Here is a 17,789-nt window from a genome sequence, read left to right as displayed (position 1 = left end):
GTCAACATTTTAAACACAATAGACGTACAAATTCTAGACATACATTAGGGAACTGACTTGTGGGGTGTAATGCCACAAAAACACCTACATGAGCCTTTTGCTAGCCACTTACCAGTTGGAAAGGATGATCATGGAGAGGTTCTTGGATCAAAATGAATCCAGGCCTCCCCTCTTCCCTCCTCTACTGGAAAGCCCCCCCTCCTTTACCCACTTTACTCTCTGCCACTACGGTGTCTTCTGCAATGGCTAGAAGGGTTAAGGGGTGGGAAAAATCTATGCTCGTATTTCCAAACCCAATGCCATAGCTGTGTCTACAGCCACAGGGAAGATGTGCTGGATTTACAAAATTACCCTTTGCCGCACAGCTTGTTATGATATCTGAACCCAGCAAAGGTGGATGGGTGGGATGGCTAACAACCCACCGAGAACCCACGTCCTGTTCTAGGGTTGCTGACTGGTTTGTTATCTACCCCAACCAACCACCATCACCAGGTTAAGATGTCACAACAATCCATACGGGGTTTTATTACCCTATTGCTCATGTTGTTGGTGTTTGTGTGTGTTAATTTAGATTTTTACATTTCCCCCTACTGACATTTTTCCCAGTAAAAATTAAACATAATTTTTAAAGAAAAATTGAGAAGGGATGGAGGTTACCCACCTCACACTAATAACCAAGGTCCATACTATTGAAGGTCAATGCAATCAATTGTGCATCTTTGGTGCAAACTGTTGTTGTTTTTAATCTGGGCTGCTCCCCACTCTCCAGTATCTCTGTACAGGATGGGTGACTGGCAAATTGTGAATGTGAATATTCAATCATTTCAATACTGCTTCCACTATTGATTGGTTATGCTCATAAACATAACATGTAAGGATGCTCATAAACGTACCATTGGTTAGGCTCTTGATTGGCTATGCTCATAAACTTAATATGTACAGTAAAATTGTCAGAGGAGAAGAGAAAAACAAAATCCAAAAAAAACCCCACCAACCAAAACACCCTCACATAGAGATCATTACCTTGTCGTGGTGCTGGAGCTTGAGCACCTCAAGGATGCCATAAGCTAAACCGTGAAGGGACACCCAAGACGGGAAGGTCATGGTAGAGAGGTCAGACTAAATACGATCCCTGGGGAAGGTAATGGCAACCCACCCCAGTATTCTTGCCATGAAAACTAAATGGATCAGTACAACCAGAGATATGTCGGTATACCATCAGAAGATAGGACCCCCAGGTCGGAAGATGGTCAAAATGCTACTGGGGAGGAACAGAGGATAAGTTCAACTAGCCCCAGATGTGATGACGCAGCTAGCTCAAAGCCAAAAGGACGGCTAGCGGCCGACGGTGCTGGTGGTGAACGACGAATCCAATGTTCTAAAGATCAACACACCATAGGAACCTGGAATGTAAGATCTATGAGCCAGGGCAAATTGGATGTGGTTATTGGTGAGATGTCAAGATTAAATATTGATATATTGGGTGTCAGCGAACTGAAATGGACTGGAATGGGCCACTTCACATCAGATCACCACCAGATCTACTACTGTGGACAAGAGGATCACAGAAGAAATGGAGTAGCCTTCATAATTAATAATAAAGTGGCTAAAGCAGTACTTGGATACAATCCAAAAAATGATAGAATGATCTCAATTCGAATTCAGGGTAAGCCATTTAACATCACAGTGATACAAATATATGCCCCAACCACAGATGCTGAAGAAGCAGAAGTAGATCAGTTCTATGAGGATCTGCAGCACCTACTGGATAATACACCAGAAAGAGATGTTATTTTTGTTACAGGAGACTGGAACGCTAAGGTGGGCAGTCAAATGACATCTGGAATTACAGGTAAGCATGGTCTAGGAGAACAAAATGAACCGGGACATAGGCTGATAGAATTCTGCCAGGACAACTCACTGTGCATAACAAACACAGGCGGACATCTATACAGACAGTAAAAACAAGACCTGGAGCTGACTGTAGTTCAGATCACAAACTTCTTATTGCACAATTTAGAATCAAACTAAAGAGAATAGGGAAGACCCACAGATCAGTTAGATATGAGCTCACTAATATTCCTAATGAATATGCAGTGGAAGTGAAGAATAGATTTAAGGGACTAGATTTAGTAGATAGGGTCCCGGAAGAACTATGGACAGAAGTTTGCAACATTGTCCAAGAGGCGGCAACAAAAAACGTCCCAAAGAAAAAGAAAACCAAGAAGGCAAGATGGCTGTCTGCTGAGACACTGAAGTAGCCCAAGAAAGAAGGAAAGCAAAAGGCAACAGTGATAGGGGGAGATATGCCCAATTAAATGCAAAATTCCAGAGGTTAGCCAGAAGAGATAAGGAATTATTTTTAAACAAGCAATGTGCGGAAGTGGAAGAAGACAATAGAATAGGAAGGACAAGAGACCTCTTCCAGAAAATTAGAAACATCAGAGGTAAATTCCAGGCAAAAATGGGTATGATCAAAAACAAAGATGGCAAGGACCTAACAGAAACGGAAGAGATCAAGAAAAGGTGGCAAGAATATACGGAAGATCTGTATAGGAAGGATAATAATATCGGGGATAGCTCAGACGGTGTGGTCAGTGAGTTAGAGCCAGACATTCTGAAGAGTGAGGTTGAATGGGCCTTAAGAAGCATTGCTAATAACAAGGCAGCAGGAGACGACGGTATCCCAGCTGAACTGTTTAAAATACTGCAAGATGATGCTGTGATGCATACCATATGCCAGCAAATTTGGAAAACACAAGAATGGCCATCAGACTGGAAAAAATCAACTTATATCCCCATACCAAAAAAGGGAAACACTAAAGAATGTTCCAACTATCGTACAGTGGCACTTATTTCACATGCCAGCAAGGTAATGCTCAAGATCCTGCAAGGTAGACTCCAGCAATTCATGGAGCGAGAATTGCCAGATGTACAAGCTGGCTTTAGAAAAGGCAGAGGAACAAGAGACCAAATTGCCAATATCTGCTGGATAATGGAGAAAGCCAGGGAGTTCCAGAAAAACATATATTTCTGTTTTATTGACTATTCTAAAGCCTTTGACTGTGTGGATCATAACAAACTGTGGCAAGTTCTTGGTGGTATGGGGATACCAAGTCATCTTGTCTGCCTCCTGAGGAATCTGTATAACGAACAAGTAGCAACGGTAAGAACAGACCACGGAACAACGGATTGGTTTAAGATTGGGAAAGGAGTACGGTAGGGTTGTATACTCTCACCTTACCTATTCAACTTGTATGCAGAACACATCATGCGACGTGCTGGGCTTGACGAATCCAAGGCTGGAGCTAAAATCGCAGGAAGAAACATTAACAATCTCAGATATGCAGATGACACCACTTTGATGGCTGAAAGCGAGGAGGAGCTGAGGAGCCTTATGACAAAGGTGAAAGAAGAAAGTGCAAAAGCTGGGTTGCAGTTAAACCTCAAAAAAACCAAGATTATGGCAACCAGCTTGATTGATAACTGGCAAATAGAGGGAGAAAACGTGGAAGAAGTGACAAACTTCGTATTTCTGGGCGCAAAGATTAACGCAGACGCTGACTGCAGCCAAGAAATCAGAAGGCGTTTACTTCTTGGGAGGACAGCAATGACAAATCTTGATAAAATAGTTAAGAGCAGAGACACTACACTGACAACAAAGGTCCGCATAGTTAAAGCAATGGTATTCTCCATAGCAACCTACGGCTACGAGAGCTGGACCATAAGGAAAGCTGAGCGAAGGAAGATAGATGCTTTTGAACTGTGGTGTTGGAGGAAAATTCTGAGAGTGCCTTGGACTGCAAGAAGATCAAACCAGTCCATACTCCAGGAAATAAAGCCAGACTGCTCACTTGAGGGAATGGTATTAAAGGCAAAACTGAAGTACTTTGGCCACATAATGAGAAGACAGGATACCCTGGAGAAGAGGCTGATGCTAGGGAAAGTGGAAGGCAAAAGGAAGAGGGGCCGACCAAGGGCAAGATGGAAGGATGATATTCTGGAGGTGACACACTTGACCTTGGGGGAGCTGGGGGTGGCGACAGCCGACAGAAAGCTCTGGCGTGGGCTGGTCCATGAAGTCACGAAGAGTCGGAAGCGACTGAACGAATAAACAACAAATCCTATAATATCAATTTTATGAGCAGCTAAACTTCATATCTGCTTCAACTTCAAGAAATCTACATGTGTGGATTTACAATCTAGCTCTCTGATGACTCACAATGATTAAACTTGCAAATTTGCCAAGCTTTGGAAAGATATGTACATTTGCATTACAATGTCCCATAGAAAGGAACAAAGACTCACAGAGAGAATGACACAGTAGCTTAAATCTGCAATGCAAATGGAAAGAGCACAAATAGAAATCACAAAACTCTTTCAGGAAGTCTCTGGAAGCTTAAACATATATTCGTACTTTGAAAAATTGTGTTGATTTTTAAAGATATGAATCCAGCTCTAATGGAACTTCGCAATTTTTAGTAAACATGACAAGAACTCTCTCCTCTACCAATTCAGAAATTAAGCTTTTGTACCTATGAATAGGTAGCTATAAATCAGCATATGCACAATTTGCCAATCATGCATCCTGTATCATTTTAGCCATTTCAAATTCGGGAGGCAAAAATCATAGTAACCAAAAGCATTTGTCATCCTATTTCTCTCAGCACATGACAGAAAATCTGTTCTGCCCTGGGCATGCTTGAAATCAAAATCGTTGCAAAATACACATCATGGTGTGGGGCAAATGGAATCTATGACCTGTTTGGAACCAGTGTCCATGCGGAGAATGCTTAATAGAGCAGGAAGTTGGGTCCCAGGAAAGTCTGTTTCATCTCCTGTCCTGACTCCTTGATAAGAACATAAGAGCCAGGCTGGACCAGACCAAGGGTCCGTCTAATCCAACGTTCTGTTCACATAGTGGCCAACAAGCTGCCCACAGGGAACCCACAATGAAGACTTGAGTGCCACAGCACCTTCCCACTCAAATTCCACAGCAACTGGTGTTCATAAGCATAGTGCCTCTGATACTGGAAGTAGCATGTAGCCATCAGGATTAGTAACCTCTGATAGCCTTATCCTCCATGGATTTGTCTAATCATTTAAAGTCATCCAAATAGGTGGCCACCACCATAACTTGTGATAGGAATCCCATCATCATCATCATCATCATCATCATCATCGTCATCATCATCATCATCATCTGTGTTTTAATCTCTTAAGGGGCCTTGGGAGTGACTCTTTCATTAATGGCATTATAAGCCTCAACATGTAACTGCTGAAAAAAAAATGGCCCTCTTTAGCTAATAATGTGAAATTTGGCATCCCTGATCTACTCCAGTATTTTGAGAGGAATTACAGTGTTCCTTACAGCATTCTGCCACTGGGTTGGGGCAGAAGGAAACTGTCAACTGAGATAGGAAAAAGGAAAGGAACCTCTCGTGCAAGCACTGAGTCATTACTGACTCTTGGAGGTACGTCAGCTGAGATAAGAGTGAGATAATTTTGAAGGCTGAGTGAATCACTGATAAGGAGATAGGGAAGAAAATGGTATGTTTGAATCCTGTGCAGGATTACTCTGGAGTAAGCCTTTCTGAACATACAGGGACATATTTATTCATTTTTACACATCTACTCAGTTAATGACTTCTTAGTAGGTTGTTCGTTGTCCAGAACAGTGTAATACATTTCCTTAAAAAATAATAATTCAGTGTTAACCAGAGTTAAGACAACTCCATTTTGGCTGAAGCCCCCCAAAACCAGGAAATTGGAAGCTAAGGTGCATGCCTTAACAGATGTGCCCTGTGATCATTACTGATATTCTGCAATGTCACAAATTGTGCTTGCTCACAAGCAACATATTAGGTGTGGGTCAACTCACAGGAGGATTCCTCTAGAAATACAATAAGGTGCATATGCTTCATAAGGCAATACAGGACTAGGATAACATGATGCATCTTTGCGGGTCCCAGGCACTCCATCCTCCCCATCTGGACTTGGGCCTGAAAGACCAAGGAAAAGTGTGGGTGGATGGAGGATAAGTTGTAAGCAAGCACACTTTGTGATACTGCACAACATTGCTACTGATCATGGACACATCTGTTAAGGCATCAGCCTTAGCTTCCAATTTCCTGAGTTTGTGGATCTTGAGCCAATAGCCTTAACTGTGTACTTAAACCAGGAGGGGTTTTGATAATTGAATAGTATAGTGATTGCATAGCATGATGTTTGCACGTATTTAAGTGCTTCATGTACACTAACTTGTAATATTGTACCCATGTGAATGGAGTAAGAGGAAAGAAGTATTCTTTTAGTTTTTAAAGTGGAATCACAAAATGCATTTCATACTGGCATGCCATCTCTCTCTGCTCTCTCTCTCTCCCTCCCTCTCCAACTCCCTCTCCCTCATATGCAATGTAAAGATCTGCAGCACACTATATATAGTGTTGTACATTCCAAAATAATAATAATAATCTTTGAAAACATTTCCTTCCCCCCACCTTTTTTTTTTCCTTGATGGAAAATACAGCCCGGGAGTCCTATTGGAAAAGTAAACAGCGCCAAGGATTAGCATGAGAACCCTTTTGGTGCTTGTTGCAAAACTCAGCAATTTAGAAAGCCATAGGAGTTGATGGATCAATGGAGTAACAACTGGCAAGGACTGTGATTAGAAAAAAAAAAAAAACCAACAGAAGGAACTGTGGTGGGCAGAACTCTCAATTTGAGATAGAAGGTAGGCTTTCTTCCCCACTCAAGAGATTGAAAGGTGGTTTAAAACAAGGATCACTGTTCAAGGTGTGAACACTTGTCCTAATGTGTGTGTGTGTGTTTTAAATCTGTCAAACTGTTGTCTTCCTTGGAAGATTTGCAGTTTTTTGTATTGTTTCGGTGTTCTAAAAAACTAAAGGTGAGTGGACCAAAACAAAAATGGAAAGAAAGAGGATGAGCGTCTGGTGACAATGGCATGAGAAGGTAGATTTGCTGAGGGAGGAGGCCCATTGAAAGTGTCTTATTTAAGGACTCTGTAAACCTGCATGGTGCTCTCTCTCTCTCTCTTTCTGTGTGTGTGTGTGTGTGTGTGTGTGTGTGTGTGTGTGTGTGTGAGAGAGAGAGAGAGAGAGAGAGCATAATATATGGGTAAAATTTGAAAAAAAGATCATGGAATAATTCAAGCTAAGACCTTCCATATTCTGACAACACAGAGATACTTTAAGGACTCATTTATGCAACACTAAGGTCCACAAACACAGTTTCTAAGTTGCCATTTACCTTTCTCAATCTAATAATGCCTTCCTGAGTCTGGGAGTCCGAGGTGATTTCAAAGATATCCATTCCATCTCCTTCAATAATGTCATAGGATGACTTTGCATTCTCACCAATATCCAGGTCATTTGCTTTAACCCTTCCTACTGGTTCACCAATGGCAATGTCTTCTAGTACAGAGAAATGGTACAAACCTGAGAGAAAGAAGGGAAAAGAGAGATGAAAACAACAATGGTTGAACATGAAATCTGATTACAGCCTCTTTTATTCATGTTCTTCATTTCATAAATGCAGCTGTCTGAGATGCAGTCAGAGTCTTACAGTTTTATTTACTTACACATTGCATCATACTCACTGCATGATAATGTACAGTCCATTCCAAGAATTGTCCATTTTATTATCATCCCTATATAGCAGTGTGGTGGTGTTAATGCAAAATATGAAACTATTTTCACCTAGAATGGAAGAAGAAGAAGAAGAAGAAGAAGAAGAAGAAGAAGAAGAAGAAGAAGAGGCGGCGGCGGCGGAGGAGGAGGAGGAGGAGGAGGAGGAGGAGGAGGAGGAGATATTGCCAGGCATTATGGGATGTTACAGTCTTGCTGTCCATTCCTATAATACCCATTTATGAAATCTGTTGTTTCTTCTATGCCAGGGAATTCTGGGCTCAGATAAACATCTAGCCTAAAGAACTACTGTGGGGAATCTGTGGATAAGACTTGGAACACTCTTCAGTGACAAAGGGGAAAATAAGAGTGTACAATATCACACTCTGAGACTGAGAAGCAAAACGAAGACTCTGGATTGATCAGGCCTGGCAGATGCCCTTTTTGTCTTTGCATGGTCAAAAGAGAGGAACCTTGAACTTCAGTGTTATCAAACCCCCAAACCCACACTCTGATACAACTTTCTGTTGCTAATAGCTATTTTAGAGAAGGGATATTAGTCAGGAGCGGGGGAAAGGTTCAAATTCCCCCTCTCTGGCAGTTTTGATTCTGGTAAGTAATCAACCCTACACACAGTTGATGGTGTTTGCAGTAGGGGTGTGCACGGACCCCCCGCTCCGCTTCACTTCCAGATCCGCGATTTTCGGATCGGGCCGCTTCGCCTCGCCCCCGCTCCGCCCATGTCCGCTCCGCTCGGAGCTCCAGATCCGGAGCAGAGCTCCGTTTCCCCCCCCCCCATAGGCTTGCATTGAAAGCTAAAAAAGTAAACAACTTTTTTTCTGTTCAAGTTAGAAACCTCATGTTTGGCACCATGACACCTCATGGGGGTATACACATGCACGCCAAGTTTCAAGGGAATCCCATCATCCCCTGATTTTTGGGGAAATTTTGAAAATCGGGCACCCCATTCACACCCCTTTCCATAGCTCCGTCAATTTGCACGCTAAAAATCTCAAACTCGCCACCATGAGAGCTTATCCAGGGACACACACACACACCCAGACTCAAGGCAGTCCCATCATCCCCTGATTTTTGGCGCGGCTCTAACCTCTAACGCACCACCCATAACCCTAATTCACACCCCTTTTGATAGCTCCGTCAATTTGCACGTTAGAAACCTCAAACTCAACACCATGATAGCTTATCCACGTGTCCATATGGACACCAAGTTTCAAGGCAATCCCATCATCTCCTGATTTTGGGGGAATTTTTGAAAATCGGGCACCCCATTCAGACCCCTTGGGATAGCTCCGTCAATTTGCATGTTAGAAACCTCAAACTCGGCACCATGATAGCTTATCCATGTGTCCACATGGACGCCCAGACTCAAGGCAATCCCATCATCCCCTGATTTTTGGCGTGGCTTAACTCACCCCAAATTGTCCCATTCTACAACTACGTCAATTTGCATGTTAGAAACCTCAAACTCGGCACCACGATAGCTTATCCACTTGTCCACATGGACGCCAAGTTTCAAGGCAATCCCATCATCCCCTGATTTTGGGGGAATTTATGAAAATTGGGCACTCCATTCACACCCATTTCCATAGCTCTGTCATTTTGCATGTTAGAAACCTCAAACTTGGCACCATGAAAGCTAATCCATGTGTCTAATCCTACTGTATGTAGGGAAATGGGACAAGAAGTGTGTGTATGCTTTGCCCAAACAGGATTTGAAATGCTCAATCAGTGGCTGTTGCACTTCACAAACAGTGCACTGCACACACAGCACTCTCACACAATCACACAGTCACACACAGAGTCCAAGTAACAGAGAGAAGAAATAGATAATTTTTTTTTTGGTATTTTTTTGTATTTTTTGGTATATAGAAGGAAGGAAGATGAAACACAGTCAGGCTTTAAGAGAGGGGAGGGGGGGGACAACCAACCAACCAAACAAACACACACTCCAAAGTTTAAAAATAAAGTTTATATTAAATCAAAGTAAGGGAAAAACACAGAGCAAACTAAGCTAAAAGTCAGAAAGAAGCAAACAAACACACACACACGTGCCAAGCTAAATCCTAATCTATCTCCAAAGTCCAAACACAGCAGCAGCACCTATAACTAACTCCTCTCTCCATGAACGCCAACCCACAGAGACACAAAGCAGAAAGCTCTGAGGGTGCCTCTGCCTTAGTCCCCCCCTCCAACGCTGGGATTGGAGGATGCTTCATGAGGTGATCAATTCTCATCAGGATTGGGAGTTGAATGTGCCTGTCATCGCTTCAAAACAAAAAGACAAAAAAAAAACCAAACCGCCAGTTTACCGCGCTGTCCGTGTTTGTTGACCCGAATTTTAAAAAATTCTAGCACGCGAACCAAAGGACACAGAAAGTTGAGAGTAGTCTCAAAATGACCCCCATCCACGAGTCTCTAAGCACAAGAATTTTCAGAACGATAGCTTAAAAATCAACCCAGCTATCCCCGATTCTTTTCCGCAATGCAATCCTATGGGCGAAAACCGCCATTTGACCCACGCTGTCCCTGTTTGTTGACCCGATTTTTTAAAAAAATATAGCACGTGACTCGCATGACGCAGAGAGGTGAGAGTAGTCTCAAAATGACCCCCATCCACGACTGTCTAAGCACAAGAATTTTCAGAACGATAGCTTCAAAAACAACCAAGTTATCTATGGGCGAAATGTTTCAAGATGGCGATCGGAGCGCTCCGCGGAAAGAGAAGCGCTCCGAAAATGGTCGCTTCTCTTCGCCTTGCTTCTAGGGGTCCGCGGTCCGCTTCTACTCCGCCTCTGGGCAAGGCGGAGCAGGCCAATTCGCTCCTGCTTCTGCGCTTCTAATAGGAGCGGAGCACATGCCTAGTTTGCAGTATGTGTGTGTGTGTATGCGTGTTTTAAATACAAATTAAATACAAATATACATTGCACATTATGTCTAGTTTCCCCCTAAAAGGCATTGAAGTAAAAGAACACTGTGAAGTTCTAACCTATGGATTAATTGCTGCAAAAATAGAGGTTAGTGGAGGAACCAAGGATAGCCAACTGGCTTAATATGAAATATGGAATGGAATATTCTATATTTGGGAAATGTCACACAGTTGATGAGAGATCAAGAAAAGAGAGGGTGGGTTAAATAGAATAAGGAATTCAATTAAATTGAATTTGTCTATGGTTCTTCAGAATACATGCAATCAAAATGTTTCCTTAATGCTACTTGATTTCTAAGACCATAAAAAGAGCCATGCTGGATCAGAGCAATGGTCCATCTGATCACACAGTAGTCAACCAGCTGTCAACCAGGGACCTACAAGCAGGACATGGTTGTAACAGCACCCTCCCAGCCAAGTTTCCCAGTTACTGGTGGTGTCATATAGGCTTACTGCCTCTGAAACTGGATATAGCACATAGCCCTCAGGACTAGTAGCCATTAATAGCCTTCTACTTCAGGAATTTATCCAATCATTTGCTTGACCCTAGATAAATTGAACTTACCCATTTATGAGTACTAGGTTGCACGGCCAGCCCTACAATTAGACAGGCTGAGTCAGTCACCTGAGTATGTGGATTTGGGATGGAGCACAGGGCATCATCATCATCATCATCATCATCATCATCATCATCATCTCACCCCAACACCCCTCCCCCTTATCCCAGTATGCTTGTTTACACTGTGCCCTCAAAGCTAGCATTCTGCCTCCAGGTGCAGGAGAGTACTTTATCCCATCAATGGTCAGTCCAGTTGGATACTTTATGTGGAGTGGTATTAGGGAGGGTCACTGCCTCCAGCATCAAAATGTCTTAGGACAGTCAGGGTAGGTTGCTATTTGTAGGGATATCAGAGGAATCCAATTTAGGGCTTGAGCTCAGTGAGCTGTCGGCAGTAAGCAAGTGGTTCCATGCTTGTCCACAGGCCACCCTTGTGGTCTATTTACACCTTTTTGATCTAATTACCCCTGTAATTTTGCATAAATTACACTATTTATGGCTGCCACTTTGTGCAAAATGGTGATTTCCATAAAAGGCTTACCCGTGATTTTGCTTAAAAGGCAAGTGGCTGGAGTATGGCAAGAGATTTATTTATTCATTTATTTATTTATTTATTTATTTATTTATTTATTTATTTATTACATTTCTATACCGCCCAATAGCCGGAGATGATGATGATGATGAGGATATTTATTTATATCCCACTTTTCCCCTAATACTGGGACTCAAGGTGGCTTTACAAATTAAAACATGTACAGTTAAAACAGATAGAGATATACAAAAAATTAAAATTAAAATTAAACACGCTACAATATTAAAATATTTTAAAACTTTTTTAAAAATTAAAATACAATTATTATTATTATTATTATTATTATTATTATTATTATTAAAATACAATATATAAACATCACAAAAACAGAGGTCCAATCTACCCCCAAATGGCCAGCCAGAACAGAAAAGTTTAGCCTGCCTCCGGAAACACAGCAGGGAGGGAGCCGATCTAGCGTCCCTGGAAAGGGAGTTCCTGAGCCCTGGGACAGCCACCAAGTATGTCCATCCCTTCCAATAAAGATGTAATCATGCTTACATGTAGATCGTAATAATGGTATAATAGATTGTATATTCTTTTAGAAACTCAACAATAAGGAAATAACAGGGAAGATTTGGGCACCCAGCCTAAAGAATTCCAAGTACTCTAATTAGGAACTCTGAAATCCCTGGGAAAATTTGAATGAGGAGAATTTCAGAAGCCATCTTTAAGAAAAGAATCATGCTTGGCCCATTCCTAATTCAAATCCTGCAAAGTCACCTTTAACTGACTTAAATTGGGTTCCAACAGAGTACTTTACATTACATCTCCGATTTCTCATTACTTAGGGAAAGAATCAAATTGCTCATTCTAATGACATCTCTTTGACTTTTAGCAATGATCTGGAAGCCAGCAAAGTATGGGTAACCTCTGGCTCCAGCACACATCTACAGATGGCTAATTATGCATGCTTCTCGGTAATTCACTTGTTTCCGCTGTGGGTAAGAGGTGAAATTATCAGTTTCAGGGCTACTTATCACTGAAACCAATCAGAGAAAAACCATGCATACCTGATGAGTCAGAAAGTCTTAGACAGAGGCACCAGGGCCAATTCTTTCATATTTTCCCTTTCAGGAGCAGAATTGCTTGTGTCGTATTTTAGTATAATTGTCATAACTATTTGCATAGATTATAGTTGGCTATGAACCTCTGGAACATTATAAAGTCCACGTGCTTAAGAAAATACATTTCAGGAAAGTGTTCAGCATACAGAATATATCTATATATCCAGAAGAGGTCTGGTTAGTAATCATTCACTATCCATTCTTGCCACAGAACCTCACAAGAAATGATAATTTCTGGCCAATCTCTCCCGCCCCCCTGCATGGGGTAGGAGAAGGGGGATTTCATTTCTGAGTAAGGAGTATAAGAAACAAATGAATTTGCTGGGCATGAGCCAACTGGGCACGAGGTCTACTGGCACCAGAAATGTGTACAATTATTTTCCCATGGCTGGATCAATGACTACAACAGTCTCAATCTTTTGGTGAAGATAAAAAAAAAAAAAATGTAACATTTGGTAACGGGGCATCTTTCTTTGTCCAAGCCCTGATATGTTTTGGAAGATGTGCAGATATGGATTCTCTTCAGAGAAACAGGAAGGAGTGGAGTCAAGAACCCAGAATTTTAGGAGTTTGTAAAGGGCTTCCTTTGTTTAAAAGCCTTAAACGAGCTGTGAGACTCCTTCTCCTTAACAGTCTACAAGGCGTTAGTATTGGTGATGGGGACCTATCCTGTGGCTTTAGCTTGAATTCATAGCCTGTGGGGATCCCTTCCTTCTCATTTCTTATTTATGTACTGCTTATCATACCTGAAAGGTATCTTGATGTGGTTTACAAGACAGACCTAAAGACAAACCATCCTCATAACTGTTAAACTTAGAAAATGATCAATTAACAAACTAGGCAGCACAATCAGTCAGAGAAGGCCTGGGTGAATGTCATAGTTGGTGCTTCTTGAATACCATAGGGTTGTTGCAAGCATCTGACTGGGTCCTCCCTGCATGCGACCATGGACCCAGTGGGGCTCTACTAGCCATGAGGGTGAACCACCGCCGAGCGCTTGTGAGGACTCAACAAGCATCCAGCAGCATCCTGCAACCACTCTCAAAATTGTGCAGTTCACCATTCTACATTGTGCCTTTACCCTTGCATCAATGGGGGGGGGGGGATAAGACCCCATTGGCATGGGGAGGGGGAATGCTGAGGCTCTGAAATGTGTATTGTTTTAATGTTTTAATGGGGGCCACAGTTAACATGAAAGGGGAAAATGCACAGTTCCCGGTGGCTGCGTGGATTGCATATTTCTTCTTTTCTCACCTATAGTGGCCACTGCTAAGGGGGATGGGGGAAGTGCACAATTTCATGAGTGGGTTTTGGTGGCTGCCAAGCACTCACCAGGCCAAGCTGAGCCTCAAAGAATGCTGACACAGCCCTTCAAGCGGGGCTGGCCAGCGACCACAATGGGCAAGCAGTTTCTGAGGCAGGTGCTGGCAAGTTCTCTCACCCCTAGAATACCAGCACCAAACCAAACGTAGTTTCTGGTATCTTAGTGAATTGCCATTATACACAATTACAGGGGAAAGGCCCTTGCAACCACACCCGGATTACCTGGGTGTGGTGAGGCAATTATAAGGGAGGGGAGAGAGACGCATGGTGGCTAGCCATAGGCTGACCCCATGTGGTGCCACCAGTGCTGGGAGGGGTCTGGATGCCCTATTCAAGAAGTGCTCCCCCTCCCTAGCCTGCTCTTCGGCTTTTGCGGCTCCCTCCCTCTCTGTAGACAGTGTGGGTTCGCCGGTTGTCCCTGGGGGGGGGGCAAGTAGGATTTTTTTTGCTCTCAGTCATTTTTGGGGGGAGTTTTCCCACCTACTTCACACTGTAAGACAGCAGGGGAGTATTAACTAGGCTAATTAGTTGAATTTGGTCACATTTTTATTGGGGCAGGTGTGTAGGCATCAGGAGCAAGGATAAGGTTGGTGAGCATTCTTAGGCACTGTTGTGGTGACTGGTAATACCTGAGGCCCTCAGCTGGTAGTCCTGTGGCACCAGACAATGGGACAAGGGTTACCTCTTAGGCCAACCTTACTCACTCACTCAGAGTTTTGCAACCTGTGGAGGAGTGACATCAGAAGGCCTACCTACCCCAAAAGGGGAATCCTGATGGGTGGCGATAGACACATGTCACCGGTCGGGATATGAATGGCTCGCCCAATCCCAATTATGGCCAAGATGTTGGCCAAGATAAGATGCTTGCCTAGGCCTTCATCTTCCTTTGCAATTATTCATAAATAAATGTGGCCCTATTTTAAATCCAACTTCTTGTCTCATCTCGTTATTTCACCTTCCATCTGCAAACCACTATACAATTTAATAATCTACTAATGGACCATAAAGAATTGACTAAGTTTCCATGCAGCCTTTAAACATTATTGCATGCATTTGTAGAGCATTGTGTGGTTACCAGTGCATGTTTTAGTGTGGCCAAGTTATACCTGTCCCAAAAACTACATAGTCGGTGTCATGGACCAGCTTGGCATCTATCGATCTATCTATCTATCTTGACTTATACACACACACACACACACACACACACTGCAGGGCCTTCATTTGGAGTCTTAAAATGTAACTGATGTCTTCATTCTACCTTTGTTTTATATATTCAGTACCTGCCAGCCATTGTACTTGCATTTCCCTCTGTGCTTACTGCATCAAATTAACACATTACGTTTTAAGAAAATGGATTATGAAACATAACATCATTTTGCTCTATGACACTTTCTTCATTACATGTTTTTTGAGGATGAAATGTAAATAAATATGGACCTAATTGACAAACCCTAAAATCATCCATAACAAAGGGAAAAACCAAAAACAGAAAACTGTGTTACAATACTGTCCTTCAGCAATTGATTGATGTGCTCCTAATGAATACAGGAATCTATGCGTAACAGATGGCTTAAATGGTTTAAGCAACTCGGCATTTTCTTAATACATTAAAAAAGATATTGCAGAGCAATGCACATTTTTCGTTCCTTTTTTCATAATTTTTTAAGCCATGGTTTCAAAATGTGCAAGAGTCAGGAGAGGGTTCTAAAGGAGCTATCCAAGGTGCTGGACTCTACCTAATAGTTCTGCAGGAATATTATCAGGACCTGGTGCTTTACCTAATTTTAGTTGATGTACCAAATTGGTAATTTCAGAGATAGATACGGGTGACCAATCCATCATACCTTCTAGACTCCCCTGAGGTCCCTGAAGATTTCCATTATTCGCTGCCTGTTCCTTTAGACTTTTGGCTAGTTGTGACTAAAATCCAGATTGGAATCTCCACCCCACTGAAAGTATAGCCACCAGCCTCTTCTGCTTGCCTAGATTTTGGAACGCTACTGCCTTTTAGAATAGACACTATTGGGTTAGATAAACAGAGTGACTTGGAGCTGGAGTGGGGAGATTAAAGTGAGTGGGGGAGTAAGTTTTGTTTCCACCCTCCCTCAAGCTGCCTTTTGTTCCATAAGACATATATGTGTGTGTGTGTGAATAGCCACACGGAGAAGCAATCTCTCAACCAAATTTGCTCATCCTGTGGCTATTTCCAAACGTTTAAAGAGATGGAGGTGCACTTAAACACCTACAACACTACATCTCATTTGGCTGTTAGACTTGAATTAAGTTTCACAACATCCTGCCCTGGGGAGTGATACTGGGTTACCATTACATGTTCCTCCCTGATTATGTGTCTATCAATCTTTGCCTCCCATGTGTATTCAGCACTTCACACACATTTTAGTTTTATTTCTACCACTGGACAGTGGCACCACTGCAGCTTTAATCAAGAAAATGTGGTTATAGAAAGTCAGTTCCATTGAACTCAATGAGATTTACTTCTGGACTAAACATCCCAGAAACACCTCTAAGGGTATGGACTCAAGAACATTTAATTCAGGTGTTCTATGTATAAAATTTTAACAATTCTGGCGATAATTGTAATAAAGGTGGTGGTGGTTAATAAAGGCAAAAGGGTGGATTTTCTTGTGCAGGGTTACAAATGTTCAGGCCTTCTATCCCTACGGCCATTTCCACTTCCCCTGGCTTAATTCCCTTTCCCCTAATGACTAATCATTTGGTAATTTCCTATCATGTCTAGCCCTGCTCCCCCTGGGTTGGAAGAAGGTGTTTCAGGTGATCAATCAGAATCAGACTCTGAAGTAGGGGAGTCAGCCCCAGAAACATGCCAGGCTGTACCAGTGGGGGAGAAAGCTCTCACAGACTCTTCACCAGCTGGGAGTAAACCCTCTCCAGAGCTTATCTCTTCAAGGGCAAACAAGGGGAGAGCACAAACAGGTTAGCCGATCCTAGAGTACGCTGCAGACTATGATGTCCCGTCAGAAGCTGCATCACAACTAGTCTCTCTGAAGTTAATGCACTTTGGGAAAGGGCTTTCTATTCTTGAAAGGACAGTTGTCTCGCTTAGTTTGCATAATTTTGCCTAGAGGAAAGTTCCTAGAGTTTAGACACTCTTCAGGTGGGAAGAGAAGTTTATTGCTTGAATAAAGCTTTGTGGATTACTTAGCAGGCCGCGTTAATGTCTCCCAAGAAGGCGGGAGATTTTGAGAAATGTGATGTTTCCTGGCATTTGCTCCCCGCACCCCTTACACACATTCTAAATGGTTGAAATGCCTCTCCTAAGGCCTAGTAACTGGGCATAACAGCTTTGAGTTAATATTGTGTATGTGCCATAAGCTTATTTTAATGCACTCAGATTAATACACAAGTCACCTGTTCCAATGAATAAAATCTTAGCAGTAAAGATCTATAAAGCGCCCCTAGTTTTTTCCCCTGAGAAAACCAGTAGTTGCAAACATTTATTGATTTTTCTTTAAAGGCCCAAGGTGTCTTATTTGTTTTAAACCTCAACTATAAAAATGCATTTCAGCTTTGCCCAGAAATGATGAACCTGCATAACTCACTGAATATTATCTGGGTTCATTATAATTTATTGCAAATGTGTCATTGTATTAGGTCTTACAAATTGGATCACCTGCTA

The 17,789-nt window shown here is 42.3% G+C and overlaps 1 protein-coding gene across 1 annotated transcript in view; it reads right to left on the bottom strand.

The window, feature by feature from the left end:
- Window positions 1–17,789, bottom strand: part of CDH8 (cadherin 8) — a 272,479-nt gene that overhangs the window by 82,764 nt on the left and 171,926 nt on the right. The window contains exon 5 of the mRNA XM_063140865.1: window positions 7,270–7,457. Coding sequence (XP_062996935.1) covers window positions 7,270–7,457 — 188 coding nt within the window. The remainder of the gene's footprint in view (window positions 1–7,269; window positions 7,458–17,789) is intronic.

The sequence above is a fragment of the Elgaria multicarinata genome, chromosome 14, assembly GCF_023053635.1.
Source record: "Elgaria multicarinata webbii isolate HBS135686 ecotype San Diego chromosome 14, rElgMul1.1.pri, whole genome shotgun sequence".
NCBI classification, from domain to species: domain Eukaryota; kingdom Metazoa; phylum Chordata; class Lepidosauria; order Squamata; family Anguidae; genus Elgaria; species Elgaria multicarinata.
This window is presented reverse-complemented; position numbering and strand designations above follow the sequence as displayed.